The sequence below is a fragment of the Anabrus simplex genome, chromosome 1 (assembly GCF_040414725.1).
Source record: "Anabrus simplex isolate iqAnaSimp1 chromosome 1, ASM4041472v1, whole genome shotgun sequence".
Taxonomy (NCBI): Eukaryota; Metazoa; Arthropoda; class Insecta; order Orthoptera; family Tettigoniidae; genus Anabrus; species Anabrus simplex.
In genome coordinates, this window is record NC_090265.1 from 1,719,147,122 (window position 1) to 1,719,164,489 (window position 17,368).

General features: G+C 38.4%; 1 protein-coding gene across 1 annotated transcript in view; it reads left to right on the forward strand.

Moving 5' to 3' along the window:
• The window catches only part of Ccdc114 (Coiled-coil domain containing protein 114), a 96,274-nt gene that overhangs the window by 35,700 nt on the left and 43,206 nt on the right, over window positions 1–17,368 (forward strand). The window contains exons 5-8 of the mRNA XM_067140567.2: window positions 1,158–1,301; window positions 3,900–4,081; window positions 10,675–10,862; window positions 15,627–15,796. Coding sequence (XP_066996668.2) covers window positions 1,158–1,301; window positions 3,900–4,081; window positions 10,675–10,862; window positions 15,627–15,796 — 684 coding nt within the window. The remainder of the gene's footprint in view (window positions 1–1,157; window positions 1,302–3,899; window positions 4,082–10,674; window positions 10,863–15,626; window positions 15,797–17,368) is intronic.

Below are 17,368 nucleotides of genomic sequence, written 5' to 3' on the forward strand. Positions count from 1 at the left end.
TATTCCACTACAAGACTTTCTGGTTAGGGGTGCCATATGTCCTCTTTTCAACAGCATGAAAAGCATCTGGCCGTATTTTTGAAGTCTTTTTGCGGTTTGTAGAAAAATGATTTAAACTTAAGAGCATTGCTTAGTTATCAGTTTCACTACAACATTTAAATAGGCAGCACTTTCTGTTTACAACTTCCATTTTTATTCGAGCTCAGCATTGTTTAGAGGTTGTGTCTCTGCATAAATTGCGTATTAATTGAGTTCTGAATGTTTCATCCAGTATTATTTTGTCATAAATACAAATTTTATTTTGTATTCCAAACAAAGAGTGAATATTTTCATTGCTTAATTCACAGGGGACCAAGGACAGAAACAGGTTCACAATTGAGACTGTGAAAGGTGTAGTGTGTTTGCAGTATAACTTCAAACATTTCAGTTACATCCAGTCTCAACACTGTTTGTTGGAGACCAAAATGCTTCTAGAGAAGATTTCATCTTCAAAAAAGTATGAATGGCACAGGGAAAAAAACTGTTTATGACAAAGGTGATAGGCCAATGCTCTGTGATGAAAGTAAAGCCGATAAAAGTGATTAAAGTGCAGTGATTCCATCCATAGACTGTGTCCTCTTTTTTCAGGTTGGTTGTCCTCTTTTTCTTAGATTGGTGATATGGCATCTCTACTTCTGGTGATAAGCTCTACAGATTCTTGAAACTACATCTGAAACATCACCGCTTGCATCCGGGAGATAGTAGGTTCGAATCCCACTATCGGCAGCCCTGAAGATGGTTTTCCGTGGTTTCCCATTTTCACACCAGGCAAATGCTAGGGCTGTACCTTAATTAAGGCCACAGCCGCTTCCTTCCAACTCCTAGGCCTTTCCTATCCCATCGTCGCCATAAGACCTATCTGTGTCGGTGCGACGTAAAGCCCCTAGCAAAAAAAATAAAAAATGAAACATCACCCATGCACCCTCACTGGTCTTTTGAAAGCCTGTTGTGAGAAACAGGGGAAACTATAGTTTGGTGCAATAATATGCAAGTAGTGGTAGCAGCATGACATTTCACTTTTAAAATCATTTGGATATATCTCAAACAACTTTTTGTAGAAATAATAAATAATAAGCGAGACTTATGTAATAGTGCTTTGAAACAGTGCCTTGTTTCAGACTGAAGAGCTGGATGCCGAAATCGCTAAGATGGAGAAAGAAGTGCGGAAACTTCGTCTTAAAGATATCACTGATGCTCAGAGTGCCCAGAAAGCTGTTGAAAATGATAGGAACATCTCTGGTTTGGAAAACAGACTGCATGTGGTTTGTATTTTTAAGTTTTATTTTCATAAAGTTATAAATTTGTATTCAATCATCTGAAAGGCAAAATGTATATCACATTAATAAGAAATTAAAATGAAGATCCACCTATTCAGTACCATTTAATATGATGTCAAATCACTTATACAATGTGACTGATTTCGGCCCCATTGTGAGTCATCTTCAGCCATCAACTAAAATTGACCATATACTGTATAGTGCAAATACAATCAAATTAACATTTTTAAATTTTTGCTAGTTGCTTTACGTCGCACCGACACAGATAGGTCTTATGGTGACGATGGGATAGGAAAGGCCTAGGAGTTGGAAGGAAGTGGCCGTGACCTTAATTAAGGTACAGCCCCAGCATTTGCCTGGTGTGAAAATGGGAAACCACGGAAAACCATCTTCAGGGCTGCCAACAGTGGGGCTCGAACCCACGATCTCCTGGATGCAAGCTCAAAAATTATTTTTAAAAAGAGGCAGAAAATCTCAGTCTATAATACTATAATTAGTGAATCTAAAGTCCATTAGTCAAATTTTGTCATGTGTGACATTGCCATTGGTATTAATCTAAAATTAACAGTTCTAATGAGTAACCTATGTACATATACAATTAAAATATTAAAATTGGGTTTGAGCTGTTACACATACAATATTAAAATTTTGCCTGAGCTGTTACACAAACAGTATTAAAATTGGAGCTGCGCTGTTACATATACAATATTAAAATTGGGTCTGAGCTGTTACACATACAATATTAAAATTTTGCCTGAGCTGTTACACAAACACTATTAAAATTGGAGCTGAGCTGTTACATATGCAATATTAAAATTGGATCTGAGCTGTTACACATACAATATTAAAATTGGGCCTGAGCTGTTACATATACAATATTAAAATTGGAGCTGAGCTGTTACACTGGTGTTGAAAATTAAAATAACCATCTTGTGAGCTTAGTTGGTAAAATTCTGCCTTGCTGAGTAACATGTATCGGTGAGAGTTATGTCAAATGCAGCTCAGTTGTGTTTAAAAAGGTATACACACAATGAGTAGACTTTAAATGGTACGATTGAATTATATGATAAAAGGGACCTTGCAAAACCAAAAGAACTTCAGTCAAAATTTGTCAGTAAGGTTCGTGCTGAGCAAATAGGTCCATTCATGGTGTCAAACTATGCACACATACCCAGGAACAAACTGTTCCTGTTCCTGGGAGCTCATTTCTCAAGAGATCATAGTGGCACTCATCAGGAATGTGTCATTTGTGCCAGTGTTTGTGATGATGCAGAAATAACCTTAACATTTAAGTGAAAGGAAATAAAAGTGAACTGTCCTTAAACAATGTTAAATTTTGATACAAACCAAGGTGAATTCAGTAAGTGAATAGTTTAATTTCCTCTAAATTCTTGTTTCTCCCAATGAAATTGCTCTGGATATCTCATTAGTAGTGAGTTCAAATCAAATCAAAATCACTTTATTTGCTAATGTGGAGTGGCAAATGGTACACAAAAATATATTATAATCAAGCACTAAATTTTAAATTAAAGAGAGAAGAGGGCATTTTCCTAAAATACAGTATTATACAATTTACACTAACAATTTTTCTATTAAACACACAGCTCATCATTAATAAATTTATATTATTTACAAAATTCTACTCAAAATATCTTCTGTACTTACAAACATAATGAACTCATATATGGTATGTGGAATTACTTCAAATAGTGCTATACAACTGCTATAAGATTTCAATTTTCATTGCAATTTTTTAAACCCATTTTGGTACCTAACAAGCATAACGACCTGCTGCATCTTAACCAGGGCCCCTTTTGCCACCGCTTTTCAGAGTTCCTGAAGGACCTTCACAGCTACTGTAGTGGTCCCACTGTCCTCGAAGTCCCCACTGTACTTCACCCCTACAGGCAGTCCCCTACTTCAGCTGTCTAATCTCCGTAGACGAGGGGATGGAATTAATTTATTCACAAAATATCTTTATTTACAATAACCTACCCAGGGTGAATGCCCTCTAATATTTCATTTCTTTTCTCTGTTGCTGTTTATTCTTTTCTTGAATATCTATACATATTTTTGAAAAGGATCAAACACTTTCCCTGATAAACTGTTCCACTCCTTCACACCTTTCCCAATGAATGAAAATTTACCCCAATTGGTTCTGCTAAAATCCCTTCTAATTTCATACCTGTGGTCAGCCTTGCCGATGTAATTATTTTCCAACTGAAGCCTCTCATGTATTTCCCCTCATGCTTCCCCTCGTGTATAGGCTCTATATAATCCTGTAAGTCTAGTTTTCTCCCTTATCTTACTTAAAGTTTCCCACCCAAGTTTCTCTAACATTTCTGATACACTACTTTATCTCCTGAAATCTCCTGTTACAAATCTCGCTGCTTTCCTCTGTTTCAATTATTAGGTATTAAACAATGATTATAAAGATAACAACAACACACAACTTATTCTTTGATTTTAAAGAAGTGTTGCATTTGTTTTTGCTAGTCATTGTCTGACTATGTCTTGAAATAAACAAGTAGTTCTTTGTGAAGCAGCTTGAAGGCTGATGAATAGTTCTGTGCATTGTTTCAGGTTACAACCAGGTTCAATGAAATGTTGGCAGAGAATGGGAAGTTACGTCAGGAAATCGACCACCTTCTGAAGGAGCGTGCGCATTTCAATCTGCTCTACCAGCAGCTGATCTCTCGTCTCAACACTGGCAAGAAGATTATGCTTGATCTGATTGAGCAAGCCACACTGGCATATGATCAGAGGTATGTAAAACCTCCCATGGCAGAATTGTCAGCTGGTAGCTTGGAAGATGTTCAAGTTATGAATTAATTATTTAGTCATTCCTCAACCTGGTTTTATTTGCAGTGTGTGCACCCTTTTCATATCCACTGTTTTATTAAGTTTTCTTGAGAGCTACTCATACAATTTTGAGGCAGAAAATGAACTAGATAGACATGGTAGTTGTTGTTATTAAGTGTATGGCAAACATCAGTTTAACCCCTTCCCAGTGCCAACTGCTTATAAGCATCAAGGTAATTACAGTAGAGTCCCGCTCATCCGACCTTCGCTTATCCGACATTCCGTGTTATCCGACACTGGTAGACTTAATTTGAACTTTTGGTGGAGACTAAATTCAGGGACACCCGGTGTGGAGGGTGCGACCGTGGGACAAGCGCTGGCCTGACCACTGGCGGTAGGACCAGTTTTTCTCTCAAGGACAGGTGCAGTGAGTCTTCAGCCATTGTTCGTTGTAGTATTGGTTGGGTGCGGATGTTATAGTTTTCATATCCTCTGTGAGTATGATGAGTAAATGGAAGAAAGTGATTGTTTCTATGGAAGACAAGTTGAGTGCATTAAAGAGACTGGACAAAGGGGAAACTCTTCAAAAGTGGCTTCAGATTATGGTGTTGGACATGTTACAGTGGGAGACTGGAAAAGAAAGAGGGAAGAAATTAAAAATTGGTGCTCTACCAGAGCAATAAGTGATGCTAAAAGAATGTAGGGCCACTCTCACCCATTTGACATATTTATTTCTCATTTCAATTTAAAAGTTATTCTTTTCCTATGTGATTTACAGCGGTTGTTATGGAACCCGAAATAGACATTAATAATTTAATAACTTGAATGTTGGAAGTACCAGTTGTCTTGTGTTTTGGAAAGTGTGGTATCATTTAGACCCGTTATTGAGAGAGTATCCTCAAAATTGTACCCGCCTTCTTCTCTAACAAAATGTGAAAGACACAGCAGGGAGGAGAGAGGAACATGCAGTTTCCATGCTGAAATTATGGTCAGGTATAGAATGAGATAGTAAGAAGGGAGAGGGTGAAACCTAGTGCTGGCACATAGCCTACACCGATCAAGTAGCACCAAGAGGTCTGCTCAAGTAAATACCTAACAATACATTTATTAATGTTGAAGTGCAGATGGTGTTCTCTGCTCCATTGTAAAACACTATGAAGTTATTCCTGTAACTTTCTGAAATCCATCCTGATTGAAATATTAAAATAAGTTATACACATAACATATAACAGAAATAACAATAGGCTGAGGTTCACCAGATCAAGTGTAGTAAGTGGAACTGCCATAACCCATGTAGGAAACATATTGCTAGTGATTATGAAGGTATGTTACGAACAATGTTGGTATACTTTTAAGGAATCCATGATAGGCTAATTTCCGTAAAATTATGTTGTTATCAAGGTGTCAAATGGCTACTATAATGAATATATATACCAGGCGAGTTGGCCGTGCGGTTAGAGGCGCGCGGCTGTGAGCTTGCATCCAGGGGATAGTGGGTTTGAATCCCACTGTCAGCAGCCCTGAAGATGGGGCAGTACCTTAATTAAGGCCATGGCCGCTTCCTTCCAACTCCTAGGCTTTTCTATCCCATCGTTGCCATAAGACCTATCTGTGTCGGTGCGATGTAAAACCACTAGCAAAAAAAAAAAATGAATATAAATATATAAATCACATCTACTTGAGCTCCACAATCCATAACATTTTATAAGTGAATTCCTTTGTTTTGATAGACCTGGATATAAAACCATGCTGAGAGCTTGAACATGCTGGAAGGTCTGCTGGCACAAAATTAGTTTGAATATCTTTGCAGTAGCAGCAGTGATTATAACAGGCCTATAAGTACTTCAGACTGACTGATCTCCAGATTTGTAATTTGAACTTACTTCCATCTGGCTGGAAACAGTCTGGTTACAAAGGTAAAGATCGAATATAATAGATAACAGGTAAGATAATACATCCCTTTATCACATATAGAGGAATAAAGTCAGGACCTGCTGATCTCTAAGGCTTCATTTTACAATAGCATTTTTAAAGTCTAATATGAGAATTTTGTGAGCATCAAAAGCATCTGAAGTTTAGGATCTTTATTCTGGTTCTCAGTTCTAAGGCATCTTCATCATCAAACAATTGTCTGCCTAGTTTCATTACCGTTTGACCTGAGGATCTGATTTTATTTTTAAGAAATGCCCCAATGTTATTGATTTCCTTACTGATATTATTTTCAGCTATTGCCACATATTCTTTATATTAGAAATGTGGCATTTGACACTGTGGATCACAACATACTTTTACGAAAATTAGCTTACTTTGGATTCTCTAAAAGTATGTTGAAATATTAATGAAGTATATTTTTGGGCTTATGCCGTGTAATTAAATATAAATACACTCTACGGGCCGTGAAAGTCTAAATGATAATATGTTGAAATAATCACATCTTTTTGTAGCAAACCGTTGTTTCCCTCTGTTGGCTTGGGTTGGGTTTCGTATTCCTTGATACCCAAAACATTATCAAAGTTTCTTCTTGTCTGCTACATGTATCTTGTAGCTGGATGTCATTTCCTTTATGTTCCTTGATGCAACTTCCAATGGACTAGCAAGATCAGGGAGTTTTGTACACCCCGGAGTTTAGTAGTGGGGACCATTTGTCCTTGTTGTTGATGATGATGATAATGATGATGATGATGATGATGATGATGATGATGTATGTTGTTTAAAGGGGCCTAACAGCTAAGTCACCAGCCCCTAATGGTAAAAGGTGAATGAAGTGAAAATTAAAACTTCAATATTCATCCACTGACTAGAATCAAAATGTGCTGAGCATGGGTTGATAGTCACCAACACCATCTTTCGCCAAAGGGATCACTTCAAAACATCATGGCAGCATCCTAGATCGAAACACTGGCACCTCATTGACTATGTAATCATCCGCAAGCAAGATCTACGCGATGTTCTCATCACCAAAGCAATGACGGGAGCTGATGACTGTTGGACAGATCACCGACTTATTAGATCAGTGATGCATTTGTCACTGTCCACCCAGAGGAGGAAACAACAGAAGAGCTTCAGACATACTTTTGACACTGAGAAGTTTGGTAATACAGAAATTACTTCAAGATACAGAGAGGTCCTTCATCGGACTTTGCCGAAGGAATATCAACCTGATGTAACGCAACAGTGGGAGAGTCTGAAGACCACTATTCAAGATGCTTGCAAAGAAACAGTAGGATATAAGACCAGAAAACATCAGGACTGGTTTGATGAAAATGATGAAGAAATTGAAGCACTGATCTCAGAGAAGAGAAAAGCCTTACAAGCATGGCGAAGGGACATTAACTCCTACTCTAAGAAACAAGCCGTAAGTATTGCCAAAGCAAATGTCCAAAGAAAAACCCGTGAGCTCAAGAATGCATGGTGGACAGCAAAGGCAAAGGAGTTGGAATATCTAGCAGATAAAGATTCACGACAGTTCTTCCGAGCGACAAAAGCAGTTTATGGTCCCACCACCTTTGGGAGGAATCCTCTTTGGTCCAGTGATAAGAGTACACTTTTAAAAGATCAGTACTCCATCATGAATAGGTGGAAAGAGCATTTTGAAGACCTCTTGAACCAGGATTCGATTATTGATGAACAGGTGTATGATATATTCAAACAAGCTCCCATCAATGAAGAGCTTGGCTCCCCACCAACACTAGATGAAGTTAAGCATGCTGTCAATCAAGCAAAGCATCACAAAGCCTCTGGTCCTGATGGTATACCAGTGGAAGCTCTCAAAGAAGGAGGTAAGGAACTAATAAGACACATACATGAACTGATTGTCAAAATTTGGAGCACAGAAGAAATGCCTCCTGATTTCAGAGACAGTCTGGTAGTTCCCATATTTAAGAAAAAGGATCGAATAAACTACAATAACTATCGGGGAATATCCTTACTGTCGTGCCTGGGAAAGCTTATTGCTCGAATCTTGGCAAATCGTACTGTACCCCTGGTGGAGAAAATACTTCCAGAGAGTCAGTGTGGCTTCAGGCCTTCTAGAGGAACCACAGATATGATATTCACAGCTCATCAACTCCAGGAAAAATGTAGAGAACAAAATAGACCTCTTTATATTGCCTTTATTGATCTTACTAAGGCATTTGACTCTGTGAACCAAGAAGCTTTGTGGAAAATTTTAGCTCTATATGGCTTTCTGCAGAAATTTATTGCCATCTTGAAATTGCTCTACACTGATATGATGGCAGCTGTCATTGGCAACGGCTGTATTGGAGAGCCATTCCATATCAATACCGGTGTTAAGCAGGGCTGTGTGATAGCCCCACTTTGTTTTCCTTGTATGTTGCCACTGTCATGGAACTTGTCAGAGATGATCTCCCTCCAGGAATTCATATAACTTACAAGATGGATGGTAAACTTTTTAATTTGAGCCGTTTAAAGGCAGGAACTCGGACATCGTCTGGAGCATTAGTTGAGTTACAGTACGCTGATGATAATGCTGTCATAGCTCAGACACAAGAAGAGCTTGTGATAATCCTGAATGCTTTTTCTGCTGCGTACAACAAGATCGGACTCAAACTGAATACCAGCAAAACACAGATCCTATACCAACCAGCCCCTGGGGAAGGTCAAAGAGATATCATTGTCACAATTGATGGAGTGAGCCTTCAAATTGTAAACACCTTCCCATACCTTGGCAGCACCCTCTCATCAAGCGCAAATATAGACTCAGAAATCCAACACAGAATTAACCGTGCAGGAGCATCCTTTGCTAAGTTACGATCTCGAGTTTTTGACAATCATGATGTCAATATCACAACAAAGATTCTTGTGTACAGTTCTGTTGTAGTTCCAACCTTACTCTACGGATCTGAATCCTGGACATGCTACAGTCGACACCTTAAGAAGCTGGAACAGTATCATAAACGTTGTTTGAGGAGAATACTGGAAATAACTTGGCAAGACAGGCGCACAAATATCAGCGTTCTTGAAGAGGCACACACCACCAGTATAGAATTGATGGTTTTAAGATGCCAGCTACGATCTACAGGGGACGTAGTTCGCATGCCCAATAATCGCATTCCCAAACAAGTGTTTTACTCTGAGCTATCAGTAGGTAAACGCTGTGTAGGCGGTCAGAGGAAGCGATTTAAAGATGTAATCAAGGCTAACTTGAAGAGATGTAACATTGATGTTGATAACTGGGAGAACTGGCCTTTGACCGTTCATCCTGGAGATCACTAGTCCATTACGGCACACTGTCTTTTGAAGAAAACCGCCGACGTACAGCGAATGACAAGAGGCAACGTAGGAAAGAAAAAGAAGTGCTGAAAAGACATAGAAATAACATGACTGCTCCACCTGGGACTACCTGTCATCACTGTGGCAAATTGTGTAACTCCCGCATTGGACTGTATAGTCACCTCCGAACACATAGATGAAGAGGCATCCTGCCTGGAAGACAAGCCTACTTGATTATGAGTGTTTGCTATCATCATCATCATCAGAATCTAAAAATGATAGTGAAACAAAAACAATCAGTGGATCCAATTCACAAAGCCTGAATTACTGGGATGATGCATTATTGAGTCCAAAATCCAGGTTGCCGCCCCCTCATAATCGTACTAATCACAGGTGATGTAGACCCATAGTGTTTCTCTAATGGTGTTACTAATCACAGGAAATGTAGGCCTATCGTATGTCGCACACAATGACATCACTCACAGGTAACACAAACCCATGATGTTTCACACATAAGTGTACTACTCACAGCAACGTAGACCCATGGTGCTCCGCACACAGTGGGAACTAATCACAGACGCTGGTATTCCCGTGGTGTCCCTCACTAAGTGGAACTAATCACAGGTAATGTATACTCATGGTGTTACTCACATAGTGCTATGAATCATAGGCAATGTAGACCCATGGTGTATGACACATTATGGTAATAACCACGGGTAATACAAACCCATGGTATTTGTCACATAATGGAACTACTGTACTCTCAGGTAACGCACACCCATAGTGTTTCTCATAAAGTGGTACTACTCATAGGTAGCGCAGATCTATTCTGAACCCAGGGGAACTGACACATTCCAGCACAGCGTTACGGCACATGGACATTAGTTCGCGCAGCCAAATGCCCACTCCCCCACTTCGGTGGAAAACATACAATCGTAGACACTAATAACCATAGAACCATGGTGTTCCTCATATAAAGGCACTACTCATTGATAACGTAGATCCATGGTGTTCCTCACATGGTGGTACTAACTGCATGTAATGTTGACCTATGGTGTTCCTCACATAATGGTACTAAGCACAAGTAGTTTCATGATTCTAATGTCATCATCCCTTGATCGCCCCTTTTAGTCACCTCTTATGACAGGCAGGGGATACCGTGGGTGTATTCTTCGTCTGCGTCCCCCCACCCACAAGGGTTCTGTCCTTGTTTGTCCAATTTTGAGACCACCAAATTTGGTGTTTCTGTGTTATTTGTTTCTTGTGGCTAACACAAGCTCTTGATGAACAGGAGTAGTGTTCATGCTTGTAACTTTGTTATCAGGGAAGAAGCCCAGAGCAAACTTCACATGCTAAAAGAGCGTGGTCGACAAGACATGCACATCCATAGCCAGGAAATGAGAGAGTTACAGCGCAAATTGGACCATGACACAAAACTACAAGAGTTCCTGGGTATCAAGGGGCAGAAGAGGATCCTCACCGACCTTGAGGCCAGGGAGGCCCTCAAGAAACGTGAGTAAGACTCCTTCCTTTTAAGGCGGAAGAAGTTTACAAGGTTGTGTTAGATGATGTCAGATATTGTATTTTTAAGGCCAAGAATTCTGATGTTTTTACCCTTTTCTTTAGACTATAAATATTCTGAGAAAAACACATGCAAGTGATAAACCTTTATCTACACAATGTTCATTATACAGGGTCTACCAAAACTATGCCGACACAAAATCATGGATGCTCTTCATGTTATTTTAAGAAAGATAGTGCAATTGGATTGGTAGAGAAGATATTTATTTTCAAGAAAATAAGGTTACTTCATTACTTTCAAAGTCAGTGAACCTTTTGGTTCCTCACTTGGCAAAATATAGGGGTGGGAGAGGGGGCACGTGTGCCTGATGAGACTCTCTTAACCCTTGAACGCCAAATTTGTTATTTTTTGAAATGTCCAATTTTTCCTAACAAACATTCTTAGGATAGGGTATTATTCAACAAAGATCCATTTGGAAGCAAACATGTATAGTTTTGGAAATATTGGATGTTGCTAGGCATGTAAGTAATCTGCAAGGCACCAACACAGACATAGTTTGTTTCGAGAAAATAATGAAAATAGGAGGACAATAAGTGTGGAGAAGAAGAAGATGTAAGTTATTGTTCAATTGCCTGTTAGAAACAAAATAAAATCATTTACATGCAATATTACATTATTTGATAACTGCCAACTCTCCCAATTTATACGGGAGACTCCTGACTTTTTATATATCTTTCTGACCTCCCAATCAGTTAGTCTTTCTCCCAATTTCAAGTCAATGACCACAAAACTTGAAATATGTTGTGAAACTCCTGTTCAAACTGATGTTCTTTTTCTCTCTTGAGTTACATTGTGCTTTTGTTTGCCGTGGTCATGATTGTAGTGTTCAGGAGATTGATCAGAGTGGCTTGAATAAATTCAATTATGATTATTTATTAATGCAGTTTCTTTTAGAGAAGGTGTTTTGAAGTCTTCGTTTAAGTGATAGAGCCAGAGAAAGTGATGCTTTTCATGTAAGAGGGAGTTTAATTAACTGTATTGATTATAATTACAATATGACATGGTGTGTTCTTTCAAGATTTGTTTGTTTTATTATGGCAAAGAAATATAAATCAGATTTTCTAAAAAATAAAAAGTTCAGAACAGTTCTCATATATTATTAAATCGAGGGAATTTTCATGTTTTATAATTTGGGCTGTTTGCCGGTGTGATTTTTTGGCATCACGTGATGGGAAATGTGATTCTTAGACATTCTCCCGATTTTTGGTTTTCGAAGGTTGGCAGATATGTTATTTACAGTAGCTATATAATATACTGTGTATATACATTGGGAAATTATGATGAAAACTGACTGGGGGTATTCAGAGCTCATCAGTTTGTACTTTCATAACTCCTTCTCCCCCACTCCCACGCCAGGTGTATATGCCCCTTTGTGTGGAACAGAATGAAGCAAATTATGCCGATCACTCGCCGTACAGACTATGCTGGAATATTTCTCATTTGCACAGTCTTCTTTTATTGTCTAGGATCTGCATCACAAGGTGATCTTGCCCATTGTACCACAGAATTTCTTTTACACGACCTTCTCCGCCCCCGCACGCAAGTGATAGACAACCGCGCTCCCTCAGCTCTGTGCCGTGCCATAGGCGTAGTATAGTGCCGCTTTCCGCTTGAATTGGAGCTGCGTCATTTTTGACCGACACATGCTGCTGAGGTGCCAAGCATTTTTCAGGTTGACATCTAGAATCCAGGAAAAAAAGCTGCCCACCACCATTGTTTGCTCCTAATCGCCACATGGTACCTGTTGACGTTTCTATCCATAAGGTCTGTTGCTCCCATAAATATACTGTAAATTCCAACTAGTGCAGGGAATTGGACCATGATGACTTTCTTATCTGTCCTGGAAAAACTCTTGACCAGATCTAGTGAGGAGATAGGGTGAATTATGTAAGCAACAGATACGGCATTGTTGTCTTGTCAGTGAGCCGTTATCAAGTCATCATTGCTTAGTTTGAAATCGTATGTGCCTCGATCTTTTCCTTTTATTTCCTTTGTAGGAATTAGATTACATTCCTTTGGGACTCTGTTTTCTCTTACAGTTCCAGTGCCTGTGTACCCACATGACTTTAGATACAAAAGCAAGTTCATGCTTGTAAACAAGTTGTCAAAGTAGAAACCAAAATGTAGCCCCTTGATATTGTCGGAAAATTCATCTATCAAGTGAATCATCTCAGATGCTGACATTTCAAGATGTTTACTAATATTATCATGAGACCTTTACGTTGATGTATATAACAATTTATTAGGTATCCTCCCTGTGTATTTAGCTGAACCTGATCAGCTTTCCTCTTATGAATATTGTTTACATGAGTGTCTTCCATAGTATGCTATCGAAGACTCATCAAAATGTATTTGTCAGATAGGAACGGAGTCCTGTATGAAAATTTCTTTAATTTTCTCGATAACTCTCATTTGGTTCAAGGTCATTGTTATCTGCAAAATGCAAAAATTGAATTATCTGAATAAACCTGTTCCGCCTCATTGAATTACTGTACTCATACAAAGATTTATCATATCATCACATGAATCCCAGTAATGTCTCATGCCAGGAAGCAAATAGTGAGAAACACTACAACGGGCAGTCATAGAAGCAATACTAGCATTAGGCGAGACAATATCACACTCGTCATTGCAATCTTCTTCACTTCTTTATTGGTTGGAAAGAACAATTTCAGCTCCCGCAGCAAGCTGATTATGACTTAGGTTCTCAATAAGCTCTCCATCGTCCTCATCTGATGAGTCTTCATACAAAAGGGCTGTAGGCTCTGGAGGTTCTATATAAATAGTATCAATTTCATCTCTCTTCTCTACCTCCTTGAATAATAATAATAATAATAATAATAATAATAATAATAATAATAATAATAATAATAATAATAATAATAATAATAATAATGATATTAATAATAATAATAATAATAATAATAATAATAATAATAATAATAATAATAATAATAATAATAATAATAATAATAATAATAATTCATCACGAAATGGGTATGTGAGTTTGAATAGCATGAACAACAATGAAGGATTGTTTCATGAATAACAAACCGTTCAATACTGAATTCATACATAAGGAAGTGATTTGACAATTGATCCACCTAGGTTTGTGAATTTATGCAATGTAGGAATATATATGTCTCACTCGTCCACTCATTCTTAATTGTAAAAGGATTCATGCTACATTCAAACTCTGATGAATTTACTTCCTTGATTTCCTAGAAGAGGTTTATTATTTCTAAATCATAAAATTAGGTTCGGATCCCACTATCGGCAGCCCTGAAAATGGTTTTCCGTGGTTTCCCATTTTCACACCAGGCAAATGCTGGGGCTGTACCTTAATTAACACCATGGCCGCTTCCTTCCAACTCCTAAGCCTTTCCTATCCCATCGTCGCCATAAGACCTATCTGTGTCGGTGCGACGTAAAGCCCCTAGCAAAAAAAAAAAAAAAAAAATCATAAAATTATACGTGGAATCTTACCTCTTATGGTACGCCATTGTGATAGCTGGAACACACAATGAACTTCAAATGTACATCTCATCAACAATCAAGCTGTGACTATTGATTAACAGACCAGAAATGAAGCAAAATGCTTCCCTTTAGTGAATACGCCCGCTATTTTCATTCTCTCAGTGGAAAACAACTTCATACATTGAACAAAACAAGCATTGGCATGCTGTTACACATATGCAACACTAGGCGTTCATGTATTTTAAGTACTGTGAGATTGCTGTGTAAGAAAAGGTAACTGATGTGCTTGTCATAGATGAAAGTGAAGATTGCATGCTATTATCTTTGCAAAGCCTTTTTCAATTTCCTTCTTTATATTACTATGCTATGTTGTGATGACAGATTTAACCATTATCTGCACTTTCCTTTCCAAAGAGCATGTAAACAGATCAAAGATAGATGATGCAGTACTTCTTATCCCCATGCTCAATTGTGGGTGTCAATGTCACATATTTTATGCGGTTACATTTAAAATTTAATTTCTTAAACAACTGGTAGATAGAATTGCATGAAATATTGAGGAATTTTAAGATTAAATTGAATTAGATTAAATTAGATTAGATTAGATGAGTTTGTGGACATAGTTGTATTGAAAATAGGTGTGAGGCAGATCAATACATTTTTAAACTAGCTTTGTTTGTAATACCTGTAAGCAATTCCTCCTCAACCACTGCATCAGTTGGCATCATATTTTTAACATGTGAAATGTTATCTGAAGCATTCTTGATTGGCAGTTTTCTTCATCTCTCTTCTCCATCTCCTCGAGAATTTCTGCTAATGTCAAACCCCTGAAATAAAAGTGAATCAGCAAACAGTGTACATTGTATTTGCTAGGTGTGAAACAAATCCTGTAGATTTCATATAGAATACTATCTTTTAAGTATCATGCAGTATTTTGTTTATCTCCTGTGCACAAGACTCTAGAAATTCCTTGTGGAATGCCTCTCTCAACATAGTTTTCAGACAATATACAGTGCGCAGTATTCTTGTAAAACTTCCTTTTAATTTTTTGCATCATTTTAAAATCTAATTTGTTTCTAAGTTTCACATATGATATTGTGCATTTCAGTTCCTTCTTCATTCATCCACTCTTTCCCACTGACTCACTAGCACTCGCAATGTGCTGATGCATATTGACAATGTGTATGTTACAGTAACTGAGTGGCTTTTCCTTACAGAACAGCAACGAGAGGAAACAGAGAGGAAAATCCAAAAATACCAAGGTATCTTGAATCAGATCCGAGAATTCTCTGGAGAGGAAGATGTGGACAAACTGGCAGCACGCTTCATCAAACAGGAGGAGGAGAACTTTGCTCTCTTCAATTATGTCAATGAGCTCAACAATGAGGTATGGCCAGTTCCATGGTGGTGGATGTGCTCCAAACAGTTCATAGTGAGGACCATGATAGTGGTATTTTGGTATGAGGAGAGCCTCAACATTTCATTTGGTGATTACTGTCAATTAACCCAGAATTGAAAGTTTGCAATATTTGTCTGAGTTTACCATATAATGAACAATGAACCCTCCTACATCTACAACCAAATGCATTCAATAGCACAACCAGAAGTACTATTTTTAGGCTGGTACCGTATGGTACCACTAGGTCAATCAGTGAGCAAAACTTGGTAAATAAGTTAAGTCATAGTAGTTGCCTGTATTTCGATTATAAGGAGTGTTTGAGAGATGTTGATCAATAATAACAGTTAATTCTGAATGCAGGTGTGTTTTGTATACTTTTATAAAGAATTTGTGATGTTTTCTTTACAACAATAATTACTCCAATATCTATAAACTCTCAGTTTCTCAATGTTTAGAGCATAGCAGTGGTTTTCTAGGCAGAGATTTTTAGTTGTTAACATGAAAATGAATAAAACAATCGATGTAGAGTCCTACATTACATTTTTGGCACTTGAACAAGCACAAGAGGAGCACTGCTCTCCTGCACAGTGACGGCAGGATAGTGCAGTCTCGGGACATTTCCCTCAGGTGTGAGTAGTCTGCTTGTGAGAAGGAAGTATTGGTACTTGGCAAGTCCGGATCTGAAACGTATTTTCCCTTCACATCTCTGTTTCTCCAAGTGCTGTGCTGAAGCAGTGTCTAAAGCCAGCATATTGTGTGTAGTGTCCAAACTCTCTTTGATGTAGGTTTGTCTAGATCATCCTTATCACTGGCCGAGTTCTCATGTTTTTTGGTCCCCTCGTCCAATTTCTTGACATGACCAAGTCTTCTTGCACTCACTGCTGCCACCCTGTCAATGAGACCCGCGTTATCTTCATCAGACACAACTGTGGCATCTCAGGCTTGATATGAACATGGCCGATGTGTAAATGTTCCTCATCAAGCAGAACAAGAACTTCCTTGAGCATGAGGTTCCTAGAACAAAACTCAAATTACTGTGGAACCTCGATTATCCATTCCCGGAAACTACATTTTCCCAGATTATTAATTCAGATTACGTGGTCCCGCGAGCATCATAATTAAATCACGCTGTAAAAATCCTGCATTATCTGTTCCTCAAAGAAACGATTTCCCGGATCAACCGTCCAGAAATTTCAGTCCCATCAATGCAAAATCCTTGATAAAGTGTTTTTCAAGAAACTGCATCTCATGAAAGGACGGCTGCAGCATACGGTACTTATGGATCTTGGAATTAACACCCTGTCTTTGCAATAATTAGAGCAAGTACTGTACCGGAAAAGTGATCAGCGGTGAATTTGCATAAGGGACCATCTTAGCATCGCATTCGGGTGGTATAGTTTAGAGAATCCTCGGAAATCATAAAGCAGAGATTGGCCACAACAATTGGAAGGAGGCAGAGTGCATTTCGGCAGCTTTACTTGAAGATGGAGTTCTGTCAAATGTTCGTACCGGTACTTGTACAATGTTCACATTATGTCCAGGGTTAGATGTTTATATTTT